We start from the raw sequence: 13,443 nt of genomic DNA, 5'->3' as shown, positions 1-13,443 counted from the left end.
AAAGGTTTTAAGAAATTGTAGCAAATTTATAAAAAAACGGAAATACCTTATTTCCGTAAGTGTTCAGACCCTTTGCTATGAGACACAATTGAGCTCAGGTGCATCCTGTTTCCATTTATCATCCTTGATGTTTCTACAACTTGATTCGAGTCCATCTGTGGTAAATTCAATTGATTGGACATGATTTGGAAAGGCACACATCTGTCTATATAAGGACCCACAGTTGACAGTGCACGTCAGAGCAAAAACCAAGCCATGATGTCAAAGGAATTGTTTGTAGAGGTCCGGGACCGGATTAGATCGAGGCACAGATCTGGGAAAGGTTACCCAAAAAATTATGCAGCATTGAAGGTCCCCAAGAACACAGTGGCCTCCATCATTCTTAAATGGAAGAAGTTTGGAACCACCAAGCCTCTTCCTAGAGCTGGCCGCCCGGCCAAACTGAGCAATCGGGGGAGAAGGGCCTTGGTCAGGGAGGTGACCAAGAACCCAATGGTCACTCTGACAGAGCTCCAGAGTTCCCCTGTTAAGATGGTTGTCCTTCTGGAAGGTTCTCCCATCTCTGCAGCAATCCATCAATCAGGCCTTTATGGTAGAGTGGCCAGACGGAAGTCATGCCTAAGTAAAAGGCATTTGACAGACCGCTTGGAGTTTGCCAAAATACACCCAAAGGACTCTGACCATGAGAAACAAGATTCTCTGGACTGATTAAACCAAGATGGAACTCTTTGGCCTGAATGCTAAACGTCACGTCTGGAGGAAACCTGGCACCATCCCTACGGTGAAGCATGGTGGTGGCAGCATCATGCTGTGGGGATGTTTTTCAGTGGCAGGGACTGGGAGACTAGTCAGGATCAAGGGAAAGATTAACAGAGCAAAGTACAGAGAGATCCTCAATGAAAACCTGCTCCAGAGCGCTCAGGAATTCGGACTGGGGCGAAGGTTCACCTTCCAACAGTACAATGACCCTAAGCACACAGTCAAGACAACCCAGGAGTGGCTTCACGACAAGTCTCTGAATGTCCCAGCCAGAGCCCGGACTTGACCTCGATCAAACATCTCTGGAGAGACCTGAAAATAGCTGTGACGCGACGCTCCCATCCAACCTGACAGAGCTTGAGAGGATCTGCCGAGAAGAATGGGAGAAACTCCCCAAATACAGGTTTGTCAAGCTTGTAGCATCATACCCAAGAAGACTCAAGGCTGTAATTGCTGCCAAAGGTGCTTCAACAAAGTACTGAGTAAAGGGTCTGAATACTTACGTAAATGTAATATTTCATTTTTAAAATAAATGTGCACATTTCAACGCAAAAACAGGTTTTGTCATGATGGGATATTGTGTGTAGATTGGGGGGGGGACAAACTTTTGGAATGCACTGTATATATTGTCTATATTTACAAAAAAAATGTATGGGGGATTGGAAATTATGCAGACAATTACATTGATGGAAGCCACAATCTATCTGCAATAAAAAAGCTGATCTACCCCATCAAAAATGTATAGAAGAGAATAAATAATCACATTCACAGTTCAGAGTCTGTACTGGCTCCTGTGAGTGTATAATATGAATGTGTTCAGCGCTGTTACTTATACAGAGTACCAAAGTTGTTAGTGGTACCTATATTTGTTAGCTATAGACCTTTTCAACTGTCAATAACACATTCTATATGCACACGCAACCAAGGGGTTCCCCAATAAACAAACGGCGCTGCAGCATGCCATAATTGTACAAAATGACAAGATCGTTGTTCTTGATCCTACCAAAAAACGGAACAAATACATTGACTTGTTGCTACCAGATCCACTAAACAAAATCAGACATGTATTTCCTGTTTATTATCCATTTGCTCTGGTGGCGTTGGCTACATTTGGCTAGCACAGCAAATAACCACATAACTAGTGTGATGTGAAGGTAGAGAAAGATCAGCTTACCTTGTTAACCAGCTAGATATATGCATTTCCCTCACAACAGCCAACTAAACTAAATGTAGCTAGCATACGAGTCCAATGATTGACAGCCACATTGTTTCCATCAGAAGTTAGCTAGCAGCAGCAATTACCCCACTATCGGCCTCTTTCCCCCCTCAATAATGCACTATCTCTCCCAGCTCTTCGTTTGCTTCTTCTCCAAAACGCAACTATATTTTGCCCACTTTAGTTTCAATTAAGAAACGTACTGTAATTTTATTGAACCGCTAGTTTGTGATAGGCATGTATTCACTTCACGCGACCTTGTTTACGTGTAGTAAAGCTAAACTATATTACAAATGCTAGCGCTGACATCTTGTGGTGATAATGTTGAACTGCATATTAATAACACCAGGATGATTTATTACGTTTTTTATGTTACCTTTATTTAACTAGGCAAGTCAGTTAAGAACAAATTCTTATTTTCGATGACGGCCTGTCTTGTTCAGGGGCAGGACGACAGACTTGTACCTTGTCAGCTCGGGGATTCGATCTAGCAACCTTTCGGTTACTAGTCCAACGCTCTAACCACTAGGCTACCTGCCGCCCCATGAAGCACACAAATTGCAACTTTATTTCAAGCAAGATGTATTTTAATTCAACCAACTGAACCTTGAAATATAACTTTCTGCACACCCACATGATAGTGATATTTGCGAATAATGTCGCTCTCCTGTGTATGTTATCCTTATGGCCTACCTTCTTTACAAGGGTAGGGCTCGCACTAATCCATTTCATGACAACATATACAGTAGCAATATAAATCAAATCTGGTAACCCTCAGCATGGTTACTCATTAATTGTCTAATGAAAAAGAGTAACCCACACACTGATCTTGCCAGTATTAGTAAATTATTAGCAAATTATTCCCACATACAAATTCTCAGATGTGAGTGCTTTTCTAATAGTATCATTTAAAATGGAGAAAGCGTCTCGACAAAATGTAAACAATGTGTGAGGGTTTGCTGATCCTGTTTCAGTATAGAAATGACAAGTCACATGTACAAGTATATTAGACATACCCACGAGGCCAATACTAATCCCATCATATGTCTGCATTGGGCGTGCATGCAATAAATAATCTCACATCTGCTTTAACCAAAAGGGTAGGGCATGGATAGTGGAGGCAAGAGAGAAATACCCTGAAGGGCCACTTTTTTTATATGAGCTGCAAAGTAGCCATGTAATGTATGAGTTTCATCCTCATATGGCTGCCCGGTGCCGGGACGTAAACCCTAATTAAATTATACTTGAAGCTAGTATGCCAACCACAGGAGGAGGAGGACAGTGAGTGTAGCAGAATGGAGCAAATTGGCGCAAAATTGCAGGAGGAGATCCTCCCGCAGCTGAGATGCTTACGGTATTAAAATATAGATACATTTATGATAGACAGGAGGAGACACCTCTTCGAGTCTCAAGGGGATCACATCACAGTTGCCACTCGAGCTCACCTCTGCTACAGTCACACCCTTTTCACCTCCTACACCACCGACAATATAACACAGCCTCTAACTGGGTGATCTGGGCCAATGTAGCAGAATGAAATACTCCCAAATTGTATTCTGTGTGTTGACTCAGTTCACACAGTCTGCTCTGCTGGCTGCTGAGGTTGATGCGAAGGAGGAGGTGGTCAGTGAGTGAAGCAGCTGAGGGGTGGGTGTGTAGTACAGCTAGTTGACAGGTGAGTCTTAGGCTCTTTCTCAGTTCCTCGATTCCTCTCATCGCCTCCTGCTCAAAACCCATTGGAGTAGAAGGTACCTTCACCTCCAATACAATTGTGTTAAAATACAGGTGAGGGGATAGGATGCGAGTAATCAAGGAAAAACAAAGTGAGACAAAGCCCTAGTAGGCATAGTGTGGTGATGTCACCTGCTCTGAGACCTAAAGTACTGTTATTCTATCCCAGTGTTTCCCAACCAGGGTTAATAGGACTCCTGGGGGGGTGCTTGGCCTATCCACAGGGGGTACGAGAAGACTCCTGAGACCATAGGCTTACTGGTAGAATTTACATGAGGGAGTGCTTCGGGGGTACTCCGGGCAGAGCAAAATATACTTGGTGGTACAGTAACCATAAAAGGTTGGGAACCACTGTTCTAGCCCAACCAATATCATGGTTTTGGTAGGATAATGGATGTTGCTTTGTGGGTATGAAGTGCTGTTATGTACAGGGGTTGTGTCCTATATCAGCCATACAGGGATTGTTACACCCACGCCAGTGATCAAGGACATTCGCTGCAAATCTGTGCAATATCATCAGACAAAGTGAGAGAGTAAGTGACAACGAAATAAAACCGACAAACGGAATGTTTAATGACCCAAAAATACACTATACTTCATTCAAAGAATCAACACTTTATTTCATATCGTACAAAGAACGCCTATGTAAATGGTTAGTGGGTTTAGACATTCATCTTACTCCCAAAACAACAATAGTAATTTGAAAAGTGTTGAATACAAATAATAAGCAGAATGTCAGGGCAGGGCTGGAACAGAAACCTACACACCCAGTAGCTAGATCTCTAGGCGCAAGGTTGGCCGTACATGTTCTAGGTCTATGCATTGTTACTTTAAATAGTATATTTGTAGTCCTACAACCAATTCTAACAGTAAACCAGTAGCATATGTAACCCATTGGAGATAGACCCATTGGAGATAGATGGGACTTTCATCTGCAGACTGGGTTTGGTAGCTTTCACTGATCTCTGTATCTGAGGTTAGGAAACATGGAAATTTAGACTACGGCTTTCTTTGTTATTCTCAAGTTATATCAAATTTGATATGTTTCGTTGCAATTGTGTTTTTGTATTATCATAGTTCTCTCTTTGGGACTGGAAACCTGTTCATTAGCTAGCTAGCTAGCTTAGCTACTATTTGGGTAGCTAATGTTGTTTTTAGCAGGTCAAACTAACTTTTGTGTCATTTAAAAAATATATATATTTGATGGCTGTCTATCCTATGTAGGATAGACCGCCATGATAAACAACTTAACCTTGTGCTATACATCATCCTAGCGTCACCTCCTGCTGCTAACCTTGCTATCCATGCAGCCACAACGTAACAGCTGTTGTTTACAAATGCAAGTTCTTTGCATTCCAGTGTTTCACTTCCACTCCTCCTCAAAAAGCCATTGAAAAGCTCTATGCGGAATTCCGAATGCGTTTGTCTGTGAAAAAAAAAAACTGTTATTAAGGTGTGATTTCTACCCTTTTTTCCTTCTTCTTTTGAACAGGAGTGCAGCAAACCTCAGGAGGCATTTGGCTTTGAGCAGGCATACAGGGACTACTCTTTGCGGGCTTTTGGAGAAATGGCAGACTCCTTCAAATCTGATTACTTCAACATGCCCGTTCATGTAAGTAGAATGTGTCTAATCCATTAAGGAAGGTCTTACAATTTTAACCTGTTGTAATTGATTCACAACTGTTTGTTTGTTTTAGATGGTTCCCACAGAGTTGGTGGAAAAAGAGTTCTGGCGCTTGGTGAGCACCATCGAAGAGGACGTCACAGTGGAGTACGGAGCAGATATAGCCTCCAAGGAGTTTGGGAGCGGATTCCCCATCAAGAATGGAAGATTTAAGGTTTCAGAAAAGGATGAGGTAGGCAGCTGTATTCAAATTAATGGGTAACCAAACCAATTCAGAATATCACACAGTAGACTCACGATATAATGGAAAAAACGTGTCTTTCAATTTTAATGTCTTGCCAATGTACCATTTTGAATCAGAATAAAAATAGATTTAAAAAATGGCTAAACTCTTTCTCATGATCTCTTACAGAAGTACCTGAAGTGTGGCTGGAACCTGAACAACATGGCGATGATGGACCCGTCAGTGTTGACTCATGTCACAGCAGACATCTGTGGGATGACTCTACCTTGGCTCTATGTAGGCATGTGCTTCTCCTCCTTCTGCTGGCACATCGAGGACCACTGGAGCTACTCCATCAACTACCTGCACTGGTACTGATGTTGACCAACCACTCTTTATTTAGGGATGTTGAAACTAAGTAATTAGTAACATGGTACAATCATAACACAGTGCCATTTTGCTTATGATCAGGGATTTTTAGTTTTCCACATTTTCTGTTTGGAGTCAGGACAATATTTTCAAGCTATTAATATCACCTTGGATACCTTATTTGCATGATGTTCAAGAATCAAGTTTTTTGTTTTTGAAAGGGGGGAGCCAAAGACATGGTATGGAGCACCTGGCTTTGCTGCGGAACAGCTGGAGGCTGTGATGAAGAAACTAGCTCCAGAGCTGTTTCAGATTCAGCCAGATCTCCTCCACCAGCTGGTCACCATCATGAACCCTAACACCCTCATGTCCTACGGGGTTCCGGTAAGTTTCTCCCTCAATGTAACTAGACTTACACCCATGTATTTCCATAGAATACTATATCATTTCAGTAACAGAGACATCATCTTGAAAGTGATATTTTCTGTGTCCCCAGATTTACAGAACCAATCAGTGTGCTGGTGAGTTTGTCATCACTTTCCCCAGAGCCTATCACAGTGGTTTTAACCAAGGTTTTAACTTCGCTGAGGCTGTCAACTTCTGTACTGTGGACTGGGTAAGATACTCATTGGCTTCCTCATTGATATTATATTGCAGGGGTTAGTTTATGTGAAGTGGACTGTTTACTAATATAGTCTGTCTTTGGTTAATCTCAGATGGCATTAGGCCGCCAATGCGTTGACCACTACAGACTGCTGCATCGGTACTGTGTTTTCTCCCACGACGAGATGATCTGCCAGATGGCCTCCAAGGCCAACAGTCTGGACGTGGTCCTGGCGTCGGCTGTCCAGAAGGATATGAAGGATATGGTCAGAGAGGAACAGGACCTACGAGATAAAGTCCGCAAGATGGTAAAGTGCACCTACAACAGACATTTATTTTTCACTTTTCAAATCAATTAATCAAAGTATTTTTTTTCTTCTAAAAAATAAGTGAGTAATAAGCAATACTATTATATCATTGCTTTATATTTCTGTATTTTTCAGGTCATAATATATCACAATATATTATTTTGATAGGCAGAGCAACGAGACCTAAACAGATTATTTTGATGTATGCATTTTTAGAGGCTTATCAAACACTAATGATATATTGTTCACTCCAATTAAGGAGAACAGCTGTCTGGTTCCCCCGTCTCTCGGGTCTTCGTTTTATAACATGATTGGGTCTGTGTCTTTCTCCCCAAGGGGGTGTTGCGTTGTGAGCAGGCGGAGTACGATCTCCTGCAGGATGATGAGCGGCAGTGTGCCAAATGTAGGACCACCTGTTTCCTGTCTGCCATCACCTGCCCCTGCAGCCCCGGCCAGCTGGTCTGTCTCCACCACATCCAGGACCTCTGCTCCTGCCCCCTCACCAACTACACACTGAAGTGAGTCATGTCTCATGTCCTGTCCTCCGACGCATCTAGTCTATCCACAGCACACCAGTTTGGCTTTAATCTCCACAGATTTTTTTCCCTTTTCCACACTGAAGTGAGTCCCGGGGTGCATTCAACAGGGCACAATGTTGTCGAACGTTCAAATAGAAATACTCTATATAAATAAAAATATGTGTTCAAATTAGTGGATTCAGCTATTTCAGCCACACCCGTTGCTAACAGGTGTATAAAATCGAGCACACAGCCATGCAATCTCCATAGACACACATTGGCAGTAGAATGGCCTCATAGGATGCCACCTTTCCAACAAGTGAGTTCGTCTGCAGAGTGCTGAAGAATGTAGAAATCATCTGTCCTCGGTTGCAACACTCACTACAGAGTTCCAAACTGTCTCTGGAAGCAAAGTCAGCACAATAACTGCTCATCGAGAGCTCCATGAAATGGGTTTCCATGGCAGAGCTGCCGCACACAAGCCTAAGATCACCATGCTCAATTCCAAGCGTTGGCTGGAGTGGTGTAAAGCTCCGCCGCCATTGGACTCTGGAGGAGTGGAAACACGTTCTCTGAAGTGATGAATCACACTTCAACACCTGGCAGTCCGACGGACGAATCTGGGTTTGGCGGATGCCAGGACAACACTACCTGTCCCGAATGCATAGTGCCAACTGTAATGTTTGGTGGAGGGATAATGGTCTGGGGCTGTTTTTCATGGTTCAGGCTAGGCCACTTAGTTCCAGTGAAGGGAAATCTTAACACTACACCATACAATGACATTCTAGAAGATGTTGTGCATCCAACTTTGTGGCAACAGTTTGGGAAAGGCCCTTTCCTGTTTTAGCATGTCAATACCCCCGTGCACAAAGCGAGGTCCGTACAGAAATGGTTTGTCCAGATCGGTGTGGAAGAACTTGACTGGCCTGCACACAGTCCTGACCTCAATGCCATCATATGTTGACTACGAGCCTAATCGCCTTACCTCACTAATGCTCTTGTGGCTGAATGGAAGCAAGTCCCCGCAGCAATGTTCCAACATCTAATAGAAAGCCTTCCCAGAACAGTGGAGGCTGTTTATAGCAGCAAAGGGGGACCAACTCCATATTAATGCAAATGAGATGTTCGACGAACAGGTGTCCACATACGTTTGTTCATGTAGTGTAAGTTGTGTAGAACAAACATGCCTCTGACATGTAGAATAAGGAGGCACATCAGCTCCTTTAATTACATTTCTGTAGTCCCCGGTGTCCTCAGATGGCTCATCTGCTCTGGCTTTGACCTCTACTGATATTAATTCCCTTTTCCACTTTCAGTTATAGATTTACACTGGATGATCTGTACCCCATGATGAACGTGGTAAAGCAGCGAGCTGAGACCTACGACGAGTGGGCATCCCGCGTGACGGAGACTCTGGAGGCTAAGTTGGACAAGAAAAAAAGTGAGAGACAAATTCCGCTTGTCTATATTCTTCTCTCCGTTAGAAGTACTTTGAAATCCAGAAATGAACCTTAATCTGGGTTTGGAAAACCGCCCCTTAAAGTTGAACTGTATTCACTCTGAACAAAAATATAAACGCAACGTGCAACAATTTCTAAGATTTTGCTGAGTTACAGTTCATATAAGGAAATCAATCAATTGACATGAATTTGTTATGCCCTAATCTATGGATTTCACATGATTTGGGAATACGGATATGCATCGGTTGGTCGCAGATAATTTACAAAACAAGGTAGGGGCGTGTAGCAGAGAACCAGTCAGTATCTGGTGTGACCACCATTTGCCTTATGCAGTGCGACTCACCTCCTTTGAAAAGAGTTGATCAGGCTGTTGATTGTGGCCTGTGGAATGTTGTCCCACTCTTCTTCAATGGCTGTGCGAAGCTGCTGGATATTGGTGGGAACTGGAACGCGCTGTCAAACATCCTCAATGGGTGACATGTCTGGTGAGTATGCAGGCCATGGAAGAACTGGGACATTTTCAGCTTCCAGGAATTGTGTACAGATCCTTGCGACATGGAGCCATGCATTATCATGCTGAACCATTTTTATTTTTTATTTAACCTTTATTTAAATTGAACAAATTCTTATTTACAATGACGGCCTCCCCCGCCCAAACCCGGACAACGCTGGGCCAATTGTGCGCCGCCCTATGGGACTCCCAATGACAGCTTGATGTGATGCAGAGGTGATGGCGGTGGACGAATGGCACGGCAATGTGCCTCAGGATCTCATCACGTTATCTGTGTGCTTTCAAATTGCCAACGATAAAATGCAAATGTATTCGTTGTCCGTAGCTTATGTCTGCCCATACCCTAACCCCACCGCCACCAGGGGGCACTCTGTTCACAACGTTGACATCAGCAAACCGTTTGTCCCACACCTCTGCTATCTGCCCGGTACAGTTGAAACCTGGATTCATCCGTGACGAGCACACTTCTCCAGTGTACCAGTGGCCATCGAAAGTTAGTATTTGCCCACTGGCGTCGTTTACAATGCCGAACTGCAGTCAGGTCAAGACCCTGGTGAGGACGATGAGCACGCAGATGAGTTTGTGCAGAAATTATTAGGTTTTGCAAACCCAATGCCAAATTCTCTCAAATTAAGTTAGAGCCACCTTATAGTAGAGAAATTAACATTCAATTCTCTGGCAACATCTCTGGTGGACATTCTTGCAGCCAGCATGCTAATTGCACGATCCCTCAACGAGGGACATCTGTTGTGTTGTGTGACAAAACTGCACATTTTAGAGTGACATTTTATTGTCCCTGCACAAGGTGCATCTGTTAATGATCATGCTGTTTAATCATCTTATTGACATGCCACACCTGTCAGGTGGATGGATTATCTTGGCAGAGGAGAAATGCTCACTAACAGGGATGTAAACAAATTTGTGCACAACATTTGAGAGGAGCTTTTGTGTGGATGGAACATTTCTGGGATCTTATATTTCAGCTCATGAAACATTGGACCAACACTTTACATGTGATGTTTATATTTTTGTTCCGTATAGTTGTGAATCAGGCCTCACATAACCTATTGGTTGAAATGTTGACCTTCTCTCCTCAGGCTTGTCAGTCTTCCGCTCCCTCATTAACGAATCAGAGTCCAAGATGTTCCCTGACAATGACCTCTTGCGTCAGCTCCGTTTAGTCACACAGGATGCAGAGAAGTGCTTCTCAGTGGCCCAGCAGCTACTCAACGGCAAAAGGCAGACTAGGTACCACTAACACAGTCAGATGTAACAGGAGTATCAGCACTGGATCATTTCCCTCCCCTGCCCACACATGATCAACTATGTCTTGAATATTCAATTCCTCAACCAACCAACTGTTTATTTAAATTTCATTACCAGATTGATTCAAGGGTTTGCATGATGCAGTTTGATTCAATTGTTGTGATAATTCTCTCTCAGGTATCGGTGTGGTGGGGGGAAGACCCAGAGCCAGCTGACCGTGCAGGAGCTGAGGTCATTTGTCAGGCAGCTTTACAACATCCCTTGCAGCCTTCCTCAAGCCCCCAAATTAAAGGTCCAATAGATACTACATGCCATGCAATGAGGAAGTTCAATATCTAAATGCCATGATATTGCAGCCATTAGAAAATGTCATTGGAATTGATTAGACCTAACTAAGATGACTGTGGAACTATGTTTAACGCGATTAGTCAGAGATGGAATGCAAATTCCGTCAATTTTCCTGCCAATTTTAACCGACCCTCATTAACCAGTTAACCAACTGCAAAAATAAATCCCAACAGTAAAATGACATGACACAGAAAATGTTATGCATGCTTACAAGGAACAGACATTTGGCTCACAGCCAAAATGCTATATTATTTAACATGCAACTATTGTAGTGAAGCAGCTAATAAAACACAATTTTCAAACTTTCACCAGAATGTAAGTCTCAGTCAAACACAGTTCTTAACAGCACACCCTGATGTGAGTGTTCCATATGACAGAGATCGACATCTCTGTTAGAAACATGGAAAGAGAGGGAATCCAATAGCAACAAATATGATGGGTTGCTAATATGAGTGGGATGGTGCCTTTGGCTTCTGGACAACGAAAGAAAGTTGACATGGAAAATAAATTCCATGTTTCTATGGTGGGATTTTGGCTAGGCTACTTTGAAGCAAGGTAAAACATGCCTCATAATAGGAAGTAAAATATTCAGGTTTCAATAAATGAATTATATTTTACCAAATTGCATAGAGCCTCCAGCTCCGATTGCAAAGTGGTGGGTGATGCGCTTAATAGCCTGCCTACCGTTGCCTAATCCTGTGCACTTGAATGGGAAGTGCGCTTCAATTACGAGTTGAGGAAGAAAAATAGTATCAATGAAAAGCTGGGGCCCCTATTTTTAATCGTGGCCATCAAAACTTTGTTTTTTAACACGTGATTGCGTTTAGAATTGTTGCGCAATGACTGGGCTTTTCACTCCAGCAGAAACTAGCTGTTTGAGGAGCAGCTGCAGCTCTCGCGCTGTTCGACAGGTGATATTCCACTCAAACTAGGGTCTGTATGCTGTGCGAGTGTGATAAATAAAATGCATGACGACTAACAAAAACATATGCTCCAATTTTAATTTCATTACATTATTCAAATTAACCTTTTGACCGATGTGCATGACCGATCAAATGTTAACCGTTAACATCCCTAATCAGAAAGTACTCCAAGGTTAAAGCATAAACCCAAATAAAACCCATCTGAATCCTCAATCATTGTAGAATCGTATTCATAATGATATGAATGACGTTTATTTTCTTAGGATCTCTTGAATTGCATCGAAGACTTCCAGCAGCGCAGTGAGAAAGTTCTGATGGATGAGGCCACCAGCACAGCGGTGATCCAGAGTCTTCTAGATGTTAGCTTTGACTTTGATGTGGAGCTGCCTGAACTTCCAATACTACGGGAGAGGCTGGAGCAAGCCCGTTGGCTGGAGGGTGTGCAGCAGACCAGCGCCCAGCCCTCCACCCTCACCCTGGAGACCATGCGGAGGCTGATAGACCAGGGCGTGGGCCTGACCCCTCACCCCTCCGTGGAGAAGGGCATGGCTCATCTGCAGGAGCTACTCACGGTGTCTGAACATTGGGAGGAAAAGACCAGCATCCTCCTCAAGGCCAGGTGAAGGCCGCACACACCGAGGATTTCTCGTTTACATCTGTAATCTTAATCTGTAAACCAGGTATTTCAGGGTTTTTTTTTTTTAGGAATCCGATGTCAAAGAAGACAAGCCAAAATTTTAGATGAGTGGATTTTAACAATAGGTTTAAGGTCATCTTCTGGGCTTTGTTATTCTGGATCATTTAGACCTGAATTTACAATAATTGTGTCCTCAGAGATTCAACTCTGGGTCTTGAATTTGAACTTTCTCTACTCTTAGCCAAAATGAGCCATGTGGTTATGGCACTTATATTAAAGCTAGTGTGGTTTCTCTTTAACGAATGTACAAACATACGGGATTACTGATTTGTACATTAGCAGAAATACAGTATGTCAGTGTCCCTGATTTTGCTTCATTTTAATTCCAGCTAGTGCAAAATGCTGCTGCTAGAATATTCAACAAGATCTACAAAAAGTGAGCATGCATATCTAGTTCTGCTTTCATCCCATTTGGTACCCAGTGCATTTTAATAATCACTGTCACCGGCGTTTTTTTCAAACAGCTTTTTTTTAATGGCATGGCTCTCCCAAGGAATGTGCATCTTCTGTGCGCGCCACATATCCACGGTTTTAGCAGTCTTTTTCAGTCCAGTTTTAATTGTCTGCATCTTTCTAGAGCTAGAGTTCTCATTCAAATGTTCTGTCATTTTAGTGTTTAGTATAGTGAGAAGTGTCTTTCTTTTTTATCTCCTCAAGGACGGATGGATAGTTTGTTTCTTTATGACTTTATCAGTATGTTGAACATTTTCTTTATTATAGAATTGTGCACAGCCCAGACCACGGTAACTGTATATGCCACCAATGGTTTGAAAGTGTAAAAGTGTGTCATGGTTGCAAGGGGTCAGTATAGATGCTTATGTAAAGCTACTAACACTAAACAATCCATCAGCCGTCAGAGGAAAAACGTTGCATGGTTCACAACCCTC

General features: G+C 42.9%; 1 protein-coding gene across 2 annotated transcripts in view; it reads left to right on the top strand.

The window, feature by feature from the left end:
• LOC118359923 (lysine-specific demethylase 5B-B-like) overlaps window positions 1–13,443 on the top strand; it is a 32,993-nt gene that overhangs the window by 12,899 nt on the left and 6,651 nt on the right. For both annotated transcript variants that reach the window (XM_035738847.2, XM_035738846.2), the window contains exons 10-20: window positions 5,199–5,318; window positions 5,404–5,562; window positions 5,743–5,924; window positions 6,144–6,306; window positions 6,419–6,538; window positions 6,639–6,833; window positions 7,170–7,351; window positions 8,668–8,792; window positions 10,420–10,570; window positions 10,766–10,880; window positions 12,123–12,478. In XM_035738847.2, coding sequence (XP_035594740.1) covers window positions 5,199–5,318; window positions 5,404–5,562; window positions 5,743–5,924; window positions 6,144–6,306; window positions 6,419–6,538; window positions 6,639–6,833; window positions 7,170–7,351; window positions 8,668–8,792; window positions 10,420–10,570; window positions 10,766–10,880; window positions 12,123–12,478 — 1,868 coding nt within the window. The remainder of the gene's footprint in view (window positions 1–5,198; window positions 5,319–5,403; window positions 5,563–5,742; window positions 5,925–6,143; window positions 6,307–6,418; window positions 6,539–6,638; window positions 6,834–7,169; window positions 7,352–8,667; window positions 8,793–10,419; window positions 10,571–10,765; window positions 10,881–12,122; window positions 12,479–13,443) is intronic.

Source organism: Oncorhynchus keta, chromosome 27 (genome assembly GCF_023373465.1).
Source record: "Oncorhynchus keta strain PuntledgeMale-10-30-2019 chromosome 27, Oket_V2, whole genome shotgun sequence".
Taxonomy (NCBI): domain Eukaryota; kingdom Metazoa; phylum Chordata; class Actinopteri; order Salmoniformes; family Salmonidae; genus Oncorhynchus; species Oncorhynchus keta.
The sequence above is the reverse complement of the archived record's forward strand: the minus strand, read 5'-3'. Positions and strand labels throughout refer to the sequence as shown.